This window comes from Trematomus bernacchii, unplaced genomic scaffold, assembly GCF_902827165.1.
Source record: "Trematomus bernacchii unplaced genomic scaffold, fTreBer1.1, whole genome shotgun sequence".
Lineage (NCBI taxonomy): Eukaryota > Metazoa > Chordata > Actinopteri > Perciformes > Nototheniidae > Trematomus > Trematomus bernacchii.
Window position 1 is genome coordinate 1 of NW_022987926.1, and position 13857 is coordinate 13857.

General features: G+C 39.4%; 1 protein-coding gene across 1 annotated transcript; it reads right to left on the reverse strand.

Moving 5' to 3' along the window:
- Nucleotides 1-9925: 9925 nt before the first annotated feature.
- LOC117470648 (tripartite motif-containing protein 16-like) lies at nt 9926-12313 on the reverse strand. The gene has a single exon (XM_034115460.1). It carries the CDS (start codon nt 12200-12202, stop codon nt 10547-10549), a length of 1656 nt encoding a protein of 551 aa, XP_033971351.1. The 5' UTR covers nt 12203-12313; the 3' UTR covers nt 9926-10546.
- Nucleotides 12314-13857: the final 1544 nt, after the last annotated feature.

The following is a 13857-nucleotide window of genomic DNA, read 5'->3' on the forward strand; positions in this document are numbered from 1 at the left end:
AGTAGAGTCGTCTCTAAGTAGTAGTAGGTAGTATAGTTAGTAGTAGTAGTAGTCAGTTAGTTAGTATAGTAGTAATATAAGTATAGTAGTAGTAGTAAGTCGGTAGTAGTTAGTAGTAGTATATTAGTAGTAGTAGTATTAGTAGTGTAGTAGTAGTAGTCGTTGTATAGTAGTCGTCGTCTTTAGCGTCGTATCGTCAGTGAGTAGTAGTTGTAGTAATATTAGCGTATAGTGTCGTTGTTTGGCGAGCCAAAAATTCTCAATCGGCTCATCCAGCAGATGGAGACAGGGAGCCTAGGGTCTGTGCTTCCACTGAGGACGTGGCTCAGCGGAAGAGTGTGCCACTCCTAGTTAAGAGCTTAATGCAACACACCTGGGAAGCACACTCCTCACAGAGAAGCAAACAACTTCCACTGGTGGTGTGGGAGGAGAATAGACCTCCACAGGATTTCAACCAAAGACGCTGCTGGTGATATATTTTGTAAATGTATTTTCTGTTGGAACCATGTTTTATTAAGATGAATTATTATTTCTAGTTTATGAAGTTAAGCTAAAACATAGATGCTGGAGTATAATTTACTTGTTGAGATGCAATTATTTTTGTTTAAGTGTTAAGTTTAATTATAACTTGAGATGAAATGAATGAAAGTATGTTTTGTGTTTAAGGTTTTCAACCTGAATGAAGCATCAGAAGGCTATCAAGAGGCTAAATGAAGCAGAAATAATTCTGCAATAACTCAAAATAAAGAGGAATGATGCAAATCTGAGTTGTCCCATGTGTCCTTTTGGAGGGAATCGGGCCGTTTTCAAGTTTAGGCAGGAGTCAATCATGAAGACAAGATCACAACTTGACAGTAGTAGTAGTAGTAGTAGTAGTAATATAAGTAGTGGTCGTAATATAAGTAGTAGTAGTAGTAGTAGTAGTATAAGTCGTAGTCGTAGTAGTAGTAGTAGTAGTAGTAACACAGATTAGTTTTATTTTCAACACTTTACCACTTTGTAACATCCTCATGTTTGTCAATTGGTCGTCAAACACAGATTAATAAAGTATTTTTGTTATATCATCAGTTGTATTTTCTATTTCCCTATAATTGTCGTTGATCATTATCCAATCCACTTTATTTCTATAGCACATTTAAAAAACAATAGAGTTGAACAAAGTGCCGTACATCAACAACTGTATAAAAACATAGCATACATACATAAAGAACAGACAGGACATGAAACAAATGTGAAACACGAGACACTGAAACCAGATCAGAAGCCACAGACTGAGAAACTCTCCTACATGACGTACAAACAATACAAAACACTAGTAAGATAAAAACCCAAATGTAAAAGCACAAGCGTCACCTGGTCTGTAAATGCCAGGGAGAAGACTTGGGTTTTTAAACGAGATTTACAAACAGGCAGAGTTGGAGCAAGTCTAACCTGGAGGGGCAAGTCTAACCTGGAGGGGCAAGTCTAACCTGGAGGGGCAAGTCTAACCTGGAGGAGCAAGTCTAAACTGGAGGGGCAAGTCTAACCTGGAGGGGCAAGTCTAACCTGGAGGGGTAATTCGTTCCATACTTTTGGAGCTGCAACAGCAAAGGCTCTGTCTCCTCGCTGCTTCAACCTCGATGTAGGGACGACCAGAAGGAGTCTGTCAGCAGACCTCAGTGACCGTGTGGGTGTGTATGGTTTTAAAAGATCTGCCAGGTACGGTGGGGCTAAACCGTTTAGGGCTTTGTATGCAAACAATAACATTTTAAACTGTATTCTAAAACTGACTGGTAGCCAATGTAAAGAGGCGAGTACAGGCGTAATATGTTCACGCCTGCCTGTCCTTGTAAGGAGGCATGCAGCAGCATTCTGGACCAGCTGTAGGCGAGACAGGGAAGCCTTGCTTACTCCAATGTACAGAGCGTTGCAGTAATCCAGTTTAGTGGATATAAAACAATGTATTACTTTCTCAAAGTCATTCAAAGAAAGGAAATGCGAGAGGGAGTGCATGTTAAACATGCAGGTGAAGGCCGAGAGGAACAAGATGGCAGCCTGAGCTGAGAGCTCCGCACAACCTCAGTGATTAATTTGAGTTTTTTACCTCCACTCAGAGAAAAAGCTTAACATCTTTATCGACTATAGTTAAGAGTCGACATCTAAGGAAAGACTCCTGCTACAAAAAGAAAGAAAAAGAAGGAAGGATGCCAAGAAAACCCCCACGAAACAACCAAGACAATGGGGGCCTACCAGAACCGGCGGCTGAGTCTCAAGAGGATGATAGAAATCCTTCGTTTGTTGAGATAATGTCAGAGTTCAAATCTCAACGCTTTGAGATACTTAATCGTCTCGATGGAATTGATAATCGTTTGGAGATTGTGACTAGTCAAGTTTCAACAATGAAAGAAGCACTAGCTACAACAAACCAGGCCCTTGAGAATCAACTTCAGCGTATGGACGAAGCTGAACAAAGAATTTCGACATTAGAAGACACCTTACAAACTACAGCACGGGATCTTCACCGAGCCGAAAAGTTGATAAAGACGCTGGAATCTAAGACGGATGATCTCGAAAATAGAGGGAGACGTAAAAACCTTGTTCTACTAGGGCTCCCAGAGAAGTCAGAAGGCAGCCAACTACTACTTCAATACATTCAACAAAAACTACCTTGCTGGCTCAAACCCTCCCTCGATCAGAATCTAGAGTTGGAGCGGGTTCACCGCTCTCTACGACCATATCCCGAGCCAGGGAAGCCTCCAAGACCAATTATGATCCGCTTTCTACGAGTCAGAGATAAAGAAATGATACTGCAATCTGCGAAGAAAATGTCAATCCACGAGGGTAATACTAAACTCACCATTCGCCAGGATCTGTCTGCAGCGGTACGCCGAAAACGCAAGGAGTTTGACCTGGTGATCAAATTATTCCTCGAAAAAGGCATGTTCAGAGGATTTGCATATCCTCATCGGCTCCGTGTTCTTCATAAAGAGAAGATTGTTTTTTTTGAAGATCCCAAAGAAGCCGACACTTTTGTCAAGCAGCTGCAGTAAGTCGCTATTTTTCTAACCTACCGGAGTGGAGGTAAGATGTACATTCTTTTTTTCTTTTTTCTTTTTTCTCCTCTTCTTATCATTCCCATGTTGCAACGGTTATAAGTCATAATCGAACTCCCAATTAACTGTCATCGGGATTGGGGAAACGTGTGGAAATCGTTTTTCGCAAGGTCACATTAAGAGGATTTTCCTGTTTAAAGGATCGAACTGGTTCATTTGTATTTTGTTATATTTACCAGTGCCTTTGCTTCCGGCAACAAAGAATGACGTAACGGACCACACCAACAAAGAAGGTAGTGGAGGGGGTCTGACAAAACAATAACATACTGTTCTGTTTAAAATACAATCTTCCTCCACTTTTTTTTGACGGTTAACCTGTTACGCACCTTCCGCCCGGTTCCGGGCGGATAAACGCGTCATTTGCAGGAAACAACGTCTAAGGAATCTTAATATTGAATACAACTATGAATGTGTTGTATCCATGTAATGGGAAGAAACTCAGCTAACTGATCTTTTTAATTTTTTTTTTCAAAAAAACCCCACAATGCTAGCACTCAGCCTCTGAATTAGCCACGGGCGAAAACATGGAACGTAATGCGGCACTTAAACTCACTCAGAACTCCCTTATTACTTATCCTAGATGCACAACCAACCACTCTTTTTTGGTGTCCTGGAGACACTGAAACTAACGGTGCCCTCCTCAACACTCAGTGATAAACATTCGCGACGCTATAAACAAAAGCGTACATCATAACATGTGGAGCTAAGTAGCTAAAAACGCTAATATGGCTTACCTTGGTCAAAAGTGGTCTTCAATGGCATTAAAACGATAAAAAAACGATGCAAATCTTTCTTGTCAATCGATATAAACAAATGGACGAAATCAGGTATAAAGCAATTGAAACATTTGTTTCACAAAGATATAACAATGAAATCATTTAATGATTTAAGAGCAGAATATGACATTTCAAATAAGGATTTTTTCAGATACCTGCAAATTAGGAACGTGATCCAATCAATTATTAAAAGCAATGAATTGAGATGGGGATTGTTTGAAGAGGAGGAGATATTGATGTCATCGAGCACGATCAAAGGTAAAATTAGTGAATTTAATGCAGTTTTTTCTAAAAGAGCTCAGTCATCATTTCTAACCTTAAAAAAGATCTGGGAAAAGGACTTAGGGATACAGATAGATGAAACTACTTGGCTGAATATTTGTGAAAGAACACATTTTCCATTCACAAGCAATAAAATCAAAGAAGCAAACTTCAAATGTATCAACAAATTCTACCTCACACCCATAAAGATGCATAACATTTCCAAAGAAAACTCTCCAAAATGTCCGAGATGTAAAATAAAAGAAGGAACATTTATGCATCTGTTTTGGGATTGTGATGTCTTGAAACATTTCTGGGATTCGATTCATGCTCTCACAAAAGCCGTTTTAGACATCGAAATTAGCCTAAATCTATGTTTTTTCCTGTTAAATGACAAACTTTAAACTGAACCCAAAACGTTACAGAATACTAATCACAATAACATATTTTGCCAAGAAATGTATACTTTTATTCTGGAAGAATGAACGTCCCCCAACATTTAAACTTTTCATTGATCAGATAACACATTTTTTACCTCTGGAGAAAATGACATTGGAAAAATATAATCGTGGACATATTTTTCAAGCTCTGTGGTTGCCATTGTTTTCGTATTTGGAAAACATATCTGAGATATGACCAGTGATGGAATGGTGCATTCTGTGGCTATTTGTCCTGACGGCCGGAAATACGTGTTATGGTGTTGTCATTGTCTACATTGTCACTGTATTGTATAATTATTTGTATTGTATAATTATTTGTTTGTTTTACTAGTCTGGTTTTTATTTTATTTTTTATTTATTTATTTTCTGGTTCTATTTTTTCCTTTTCCTTTTTATGTTTATTTTCATGGCTCTGTTGTTTAAGTTATATTGATAAGCATTTTTTGGTTTTGCCGGTGCGGGTATGTGTGGGTGGAGGGAGGGAGGGGGGAGTGTAGTGAGTGTACTGTGATATTACAATATAAATGAAATGGCATCGATTATTGTACACTATAATGAAATAAAAAGACTTGTAAAAAAAAAAAGAAAAAAAAAAAGAGAGTTAGCACATTGAAACGCCCGATCAGTGATTCCTTTTTAATCTGGAAGGTAAGAATTCTGTTCTTTTCTATGAAGTCTGAGCGCTTTGATGACAGCGAGGTGTCTGAGGGCTGGGTAAGATATGTACACTCTGTAACACTTGCACTTCTATTGGCTAGCGCTCCAACACAGTTGTACGGGATAGGATAAGGGGCGGGACATCGCTAAGTGGTTGACCAATCACAACAGAGCCTAACCTGAAACGCCTCTATTGGACTCCTGACATTCTAGTTATCTTTTAACGCTGTCAGCTATATTTGTTTATCTGTAAGTCACATGTTTTGTGAACCATGTCACAGTAGAGGCACAAGATACAACTAGAAAATGCATTTCCTGCTGAAAATGCGTGCAAATGCTGTAAACTGCACATTTGTTGCTGAATTTAGCTGAAAATGCAGAAAAAGCAGAATATTGTAATAGTTGAATGGTGAATGGCTGCTTTTAGCTACTAACTGCTGAACTTAGCGGAGAAATGCAGAAAAGTGAAATGATTTGAATCAAAATGGTTACAGCTCAAATGCACTGACTTTGTTGAAAGCTTGAAAGTGAAATGTTAAACTGGAAGAGTAGGACAAATAGTGATGAAGCTTAATATTTCAAAGACAAGTTGAAAAGGTTTAAACAACTACAGTAAATGTGTATTAAAGCAACCCTCCTGTGATATATAGCTATGCGTAAAAATATGTTTTAGTGAGGGGGGGGTCAGACTGAGTGAGGATGAACACTGTGCTTTGTTTCAGGAGGAAACTCAGTTATAGGTTGCAGTCCAATAGTCCAAAGATCAGCTCCTAACGTCTATCCTTATCGTCTAGTCCTTGACCTCTGTGTGAAACGTCACGGGGTTAAGGGATAGTGGATAGGAGATTTCAAAAGGACTTAGGAGAAGAGACTGCGGTGCTTTTGAGAATCCACTGCACTTTCACTATCCGACGTGTTTATGATGCGCCAGCGGACGTCATTAATGTGCGTCTGCTGCTGCTGTGGGGAAACTACAATATGGTCTAGCTGCGGCCGCGGCAAGTACACGACACTACACGACACTACGGTGGCTGAGAGACATTACCGTACATGGCAGATTAAAAACGAATTGCAAATGTTATTGTAGCATTTTAAGCAACTATTAGGCAAATAAATTAATAACCTAGTCTTTCCCTTTGAGACACAACAGTATAACTTTCAACCCAAATCATTTTGTCAACAAACGGTGGTTTAGTAAACTTTTTTTTTAATATATAAAATAGGTATTAATGAGATAATCTATTGATTATGTTTGTCTACCTGCTACACATGTATTTATACATAAATGTAGATATTTGTGAACATCTAAATATAGTTGTTAAAGGTTTTAAGATATACATAATCACATCATGGGGTCATTAAGGAACAAATTAGGAGGGCCAGTCAGGCCACTAATGAGCTCAATCATTCACATGTATTATTACTTTATAAATTAAAAGTACTAGGGGTCTATTACAAAACCTTTGAAGGAATCGCATCAATTAAAATAAATGTATGGCAAGTATGATCAAATTAACATAATATCAAGATATAGCCAATAGACAATCAACATGCTTTGAATATAAAGGAAGAAGAACAATAAACAGATGAACATTTAGGTTTTATGTGTAAATTGTGAACAAACCATCTTAATACATCTGGCAGTCTAAGACAGCAAACTAAGCTTCTTTAACTGCTGCTAGAACACAGTTTTACCATGGGGTATTTCTAACAAGACCAAAAAGATATACAAGGCTTCCAAAACAGAAGAAACCAACTCAATACAGTATTTTAATTTCCTTCAAAACGACAAAAGCACTAATAAAAACCAAATAACAATAACATAAAGGAAAAGTAATTGAAGTGGTTGCCTGTTGTAAATACCTTGGTATCTGGCTTGATGATTGTCTCTTCTCTTGCGTTCGGTCATACCCCCCTTCCCATACTATTATCGGTCAAAATTGGCCGGTGTGTTTTGCACAGTGATATTTCTGGAACCCCTTATCCCATTTTGATGGTTGACATCTCATTTGAACAGTCAAAGCCAGAATGACAGCAGGGGTGAATTTCATTTTATAATTTTGCAATAAGTCAAAGATATGTTTACTGTATATTATAAAAATGCTTGTCATGTAGGCATACTGGAGATGGGAAGGCTTTAGTCAGTGTTGTAGCTGAGATTCTTACCGTTCCAATTATGTATTAATAATAACTTGGATTTATAGAGCGCCTTTCATGAGACCCAAAGTCGCTTTAAAAAGAACAGGAGTAGAAACAAACATAACAAAAGGCAGTCAGACGAACAGTTAGACAGACAAAACAAATAGATTTGGGGCCAAAGACCTTGGCAGACTTGAGGGCCCTTTTGAAGGCGTCAAGCGTGGGGATGTTGCAGTTCTCCGCAGGGAGAGCGTTCCAGAGAGTGGGGGCTGCCATACTGAAGGCTCTGTCCCCGAAGGATCGCAGGTTGGTGCGGGGGGCCAGAGTCTGAAGACCGCAGGTTCCGGGGTAGGGCATGTGGGAATTGTATTGATTTGATACAAGCAAGCCAGTGTTTCATTGTGTACTTTCAACTACAGTATATGGTCCGGCAAGTTCAGCATTCACTGCATTCACTGTGATGAATATACAATAAGACACTGATACCGTTTTCCTCAATGAACATTTATTGAACAGAACATCATGTGGAAAATCAGAGGGGCACTATTCAAGCTGGTCTGCTTAAAAAAAAAATAACCTTTTAAATTGATCCCAACAGTAAAATCAACATGATTTTAAATAAAAATGTAAGCAGCCAGGATTGACCTGCAGGAGGTTAAAGCCTATTTAAAAACTCCTCGGAATCCAAAGCTCTTCGGAATCTTTCACTGGAGTCCTTCAGCCTTTGGTGCGCTTCCTCACTCATGTTCTTGGTGAGGTAATGAGAACAAAGTTCCATCTCACTGATAAGACAAGATGGTATAAAGAAGTATATGTAATATTATAAATTCACATGCATCAGGGGTTGTACACTTTAAATGGAAATTGTATTAGCATTCTCCTCATGTTTCCAGCTTACCTCCAGTCATACTCGGGTCCACATTTATACGTTTCCTTGGCTCTTTCAAGGGAAACCGAGAGTACAGCTGCAAGGGCGTGGACTGTCGCCTGTGTCATGAAGGGATTAAAGCCACACGTTTAACAGTTAGAGTAAAATGTAGACATGATATCTTGTTGAAAAAAAAAAAAAGTTTAACTCCATCTGATTCAGCCAGCTCTACCCTTTTGGTTGACATGTTATGCACAAAACAACCTCTAGATATCACTGTGGTTCGAACAGAAAGCCCTTCAGCTCGTTTACATCTTTATATATACAGTCCATGGTTTAAATGTCAGGCCAACAGCATGGCCACAAACCCCATCTATAAACAGAGGCCTGATTGCATCCACCTGGGTTACTTGGCTCTACCCAATAACTATATATCATTTAACTTTAAAACCACACTTAAAATAATAATATAATTATACATATGTGCATGTCAGTATAGCAGCTAATACATGTTTTTTTTTTTTTAAACATTCAAATGTGAAAGACACCTTCAATGAATATTTCAAACTTACACAAAATCAGATTCTTGTAAAAATGCGAGTACATGCATTGTTCCATCTGTCAAGCTAAAATATATACATATATCTTAGCTCTTAGCTTGACATGCTAACTGAACGAGCATGTTCAGTTAGTATATATGCTAACTGAACGTCGAGCATGTCAAGCTAAGAGCTAAGATAAATATATATATATATATATATATATATGTATTCCATTCCTTTACATTTAATATTTAAAATACAAATTAGCAAAATAAACACAATTACACTGCGCTAAACAGCCACATCGACAAACAAACGAGAACCTAAATAGTATGTAATTATATCTAAAACCACAATACGTTAATTACCTGTACTCGGTGCGCCATATTGTTTGTCTGTTCTCTGTAAACCTCATGTCTCCTTAAATATCCTTGCGTCAGCATCAGTGTCGTTAATTCGCTTTTAATCTGCCATGTACGGTAATGTCTCTCAGCCACCGTAGTGTCGTGTCAGGTGGGCGTGTCGTGTAGGGGGCGTGTCGTGTAGTGTCGTGTACTGGCCGCGGTCGCAGCTAGACCCTTCTCGAAACTATGGGAACTACAGTTTTCTATACAGCGGAGTCCACCCCCACTCAAAATACCTTCCCGCGCCTCTGCATGCCTATAACAGCTGAATGCGGCGATTACCATCTTGTTCAGCAAAACGCCTCACAAACTGATTAAGATCCAAAGCTTTAGTGCGTTAGTAAATGAATGAGAAAAGACGGTCTTCCTGGTTGAACTTGCGCTGAGCGTCATTAGTCTCAGATCACTTCCACATGTTCTCCATCAGCTTCGTATGGCACCTTGGACATAACACAAGAAGAACATCCTGTTTTTGTTTTTGAAAGACAAACCTTTATTAATGATCCAAACATTTAATTTGATCACACATCCCATCAGTAAAGTCTGATCAATGATTTCATGATCAGTTTCACTTTATCCACACCATACATGTGTTTCATCTCAGCTATTTCAAACAGAATCATACATGATTTCCTTATTGATTATTATCCTGATAAGTTATGTTCCATAAAACCTCAGAGTACCCAATTTCTATTTGGATAACAACAACAACAACAACAACAACAACAACAACAACAACAACAACCACAATTAGTCTGCAAAACAATAACATTTTATTTCCCAAGCAAAGACTCTAAGCTATTTACAGCAGAATAATAAATGATGTATTTATTGATTATGATCATGACAGGAAGTAATATCATTTTAAATAAACATGTGATGATGAAATAAGTGTTATAACCATCTGGGAACTCATGTGTAGTTAATTTGGGCAACAATAACATTTAATCTGTCAAAGTAATACATGTGATTATAAATGTCTCTGTTGTTTTAGAAAGTGAATGACAGAATAAAATGTGTAGAATAAAAGAAGCTCTGCTGCTTTCTCTCTGAAGACTCGTGCGTTACAAGAGAAACAACAACATGAATCAAAAGAAATATCCAACACATATTTAGAGCAAAGTTTACATATCAGTTCAGGTGAACAAGGATCCTCCTGAGCAGTGACAGCCTCCATGGCTACACAGACCCAGGAAGGAGCCGGAAGAAAGTCCAACATCTACAGAACAACTCATGAGAAGATGTTCAAGCCCCACCCATCATGTTTGATTGACAGCTGATCTCTGCGCAGTGAAGACATGAACAATCAGCTCTGATGGACACACGGTGAGTTTAAGAAGTAGAAGAGTTCCTCCAATGACTTCAGGCTATTTCAGTTTACTAAACTCAGCTGTGGCTTCATTATAATCATAAACCCAAACTCCAGCATGTAGCGGCTGAGTGAATGTGGTCTGCACTCTGTGGAGGAGAGTCATGGTTTCAGAGACGCTGTAGAAGGACAGAATACCTGCTCTGTGATCCAGGTACACTCCTACTCTGGAGGACAGAGGACCTGAGACGGGAGTGCTGATACTGTTGTAACGAAATGAATAACTGTTTTGGTTACAATTTAAGGACCAAGATTTGTCATTGTGTCCAAATAAACTTTCCCCCCCTGCTCTGCTGATATTCTTGTATGCGACTGCTACATCAACTAGTTCCCCTCTCCACTCCACCTCCCAGTAACAACGTCCAGTCAGACTCTCTCTACTCAGGACCTGACGATACGAAGTGAATCTGTCTGGGTGAATAGAATAAGACTGATCTTGTTTCACGAGTGTTGCTTTTCTGCTCCGCTCAGATAATAACAGCTGTGTGTTTGCTGTGTTTGGATCCAGAGTGATCTTCTGTGAATATTGTAAGAACCCAGCTCTGGTGGTGGGCTCTGCTGCTGACAGTAAAACATCCACCTCAGTCGATGAGACGTTTGTCCATTCCTCTCTCAGGACGTCCTGTAGTTTGTCTCTGAGTGCTGACAGGGCCTCCGTCATGTCCTCAAAGTAGCTCAGAGGACGGATGTTGATGCTGGATGAGTGTGTAGGTTCACTGAGGGCTGACAGTGAGGGGTAGCTGTGCAGAAACTGGTTGTGATCCTCTGTGTGAGACAGCAGCTTCAGCTCAGCGTCTCTCCTCTTCAGCTCAGAGATCTCCTGCTCCAGCTTCTCCTGAAGCTCTTTGACTCGACTCACTTCTCTCTTCTGCTGGGATCTGACCTGCTGCTTCACATCAGAGCTTCTCTTCTTCATGAGACGGATCAGCTCAGTGAACATCTTCTCACTGTCCTCCACTGCTTTATCAGCAGAGCCATTGACGGCCTCCACCTCCTGCTGAAGCAGCTTCACCTCCTTCTCTCTGTCCTGGATTCTCTGCTGGATGTTTAGTCGACTCCCCTCCAGCTCTCTCTGCCTCTCAGTCCTCTCTGCTGCCGCTGACACCGTGTCGTGGCCTTTGTGTTCGTCCACAGAGCAGAGATAACAGATACACTGCTGATCAGTGCGGCAGAACATCTTCATCACCTCGTCGTGACGAGAGCAGATGTTCTCCTGGAGCTTCTTGGAGGGCTCCACCAGCTTGTGTTTTTTTAATGGAGCTGCGTCATAATGACCCTGGAGGTGTTTGTCACAATAAGAGGCCAGACACACGAGACAGGACTTACAGGCTCTCCGTTTCCTCCCAGTGCAGACATCACAGGCCACATCTTCAGCTCCAGCATAGCAGAGATCAGCAGGAGCAGGTGGGGGTCCAGTCTTCTTCAGCTCCTCCACTAAAGCTGCTAACATGGTGTTTTTCAGCAGGACAGGCCTCTGTGTGAAGCTCTGCCTACACTGAGGGCAGCTGTGGATTAGCTCTCCATCCCAGTGGTGTTTAATACACTTCATGCAGTAGCTGTGTCCACAGGTAGTGGTCACCGGATCCTTCAGTAGATCCAGACAGATGGAACAAGATAACATTTCCCGCTCCAGCTGAACTCCTTTCTGCGCCATTTCACCTCTCAGTAGCAGCGAGTGTGAGTTTCACTTCCTGAGAGCTGAAACTAGTGTGACAGGTTATCTGAACAGCAGGTGTGTGTGCAGTGAATGTGGCCTATCAGCTCTTGTGCTTTACCCACATGTTGGTTACATCCCTCCTCCTCAGTGTGGATCTGAAGGGGAGGAACCAGGAAGTACAGAGTGGAGCTGGCTGTGTCTGAGAGCAGGAAGGAGAGGGAGGGCTTATCAAACTCTGAGTCATTCAGGAGGAGGAGTAATAGAAGTAGTAGTAGTATTAGTAGTAGTAGTAGTAGTAGAAGTAGTAGTAGTAGTAGTAGTAGTAGTAGTAGTAGTAGTAGTAATAGAAGTAGTAGTAGTAGTAGTAGTAGTAATAGAAGTAGTAGTAGTAGTAGTAGTAGTAGTAGTAGTAGTAGTAGTAGTAGTAGTAATAGAAGTAGTAGTAGTAGTAGTAGTAGTAGTAGTAGTAGTAGTAGTAATAGAAGTAGTAGTAGTAGTAGTAGTAGTAGTAGTAGTAGTAGTAGTAATAGAAGTAGTAGTAGTAGTAGTAGTAGTAGTAGTAGTAGTAGTAGTAATAGAAGTAGTAGTAGTAGTAGTAGTAGTAGTAGTAGTAGTAGTAGTAGTAGTAGTAGTAGTAGTAGTAGTAGTAGTAGTAGTAGTAGTAGTAGTAGTAGTAGTAGTAGTGGTAGTGGTAGTAGTAGTAATAGAATTATTAGTAGTAGTAGTAGTAGTAGTAGTAGTAGTAGTAGTAGTAGTAGTAATATAATTAGTAGTAGTATTAGTAGTAGTAGTAGTAGAAGTAGTAGTAGTAGTAGTAGTAGTAGTAGTAGTAGTAGTAGTAGTAGTAATAGAAGTAGTAGTAGTAGTAGTAGTAGTAGTAGTAGTAGTAGTAGTAGTAATAGAAGTAGTAGTAGTAGTAGTAGTAGTAGTAATAAAAGTAGTAGTAGTAGTAGTAAGTAGTAGTAGTAGTAGTAGTAGTAATAAAAGTAGTAGTAGTAGTAGTAGTAGTAGTAGTAGTAATAGAAGTAGTAGTAGTAGTAGTAGTAGTAGTAGTAGTAGTAGTAGTAGTAGTAGTAGTAGTAATAGAAGTAGTAGTAGTAGTAGTAGTAGTAGTAGTAGTAGTAGTAGTAGTAGTAGTAGTAGTAATAGAAGTAGTAGTAGTAGTAGTAGTAGTAGTAGTAGTAGTAGTAGTAGTAGTAGTAGTAGTAACACAGATTAGTTTTATTTTCAACACTTTACCACTTTGTAACATCCTCATGTTTGTCAATTGGTCGTCAAACACAGATTAATAAAGTATTTTTGTTATATCATCAGTTGTATTTTCTATTTCCCTATAATTGTCGTTGATCATTATCCAATCCACTTTATTTCTATAGCACATTTAAAAAACAACAGAGTTGAACAAAGTGCCGTACATCAACAACTGTATAAAAACATAGCATACATACATAAAGAACAGACAGGACATGAAACAAATGTGAAACACGAGACACTGAAACCAGATCAGAGCCACAGACTGAGAAACTCTCCGACATGACGTACAAACAATACAAAACACTAGTAAGATAAAAACCCAAATGTAAAAGCACAAGCGTCACCTGGTCTGTAAATGCCAGGGAGAAGAAGTGGGTTTTTAAACGAGATTTACAAAC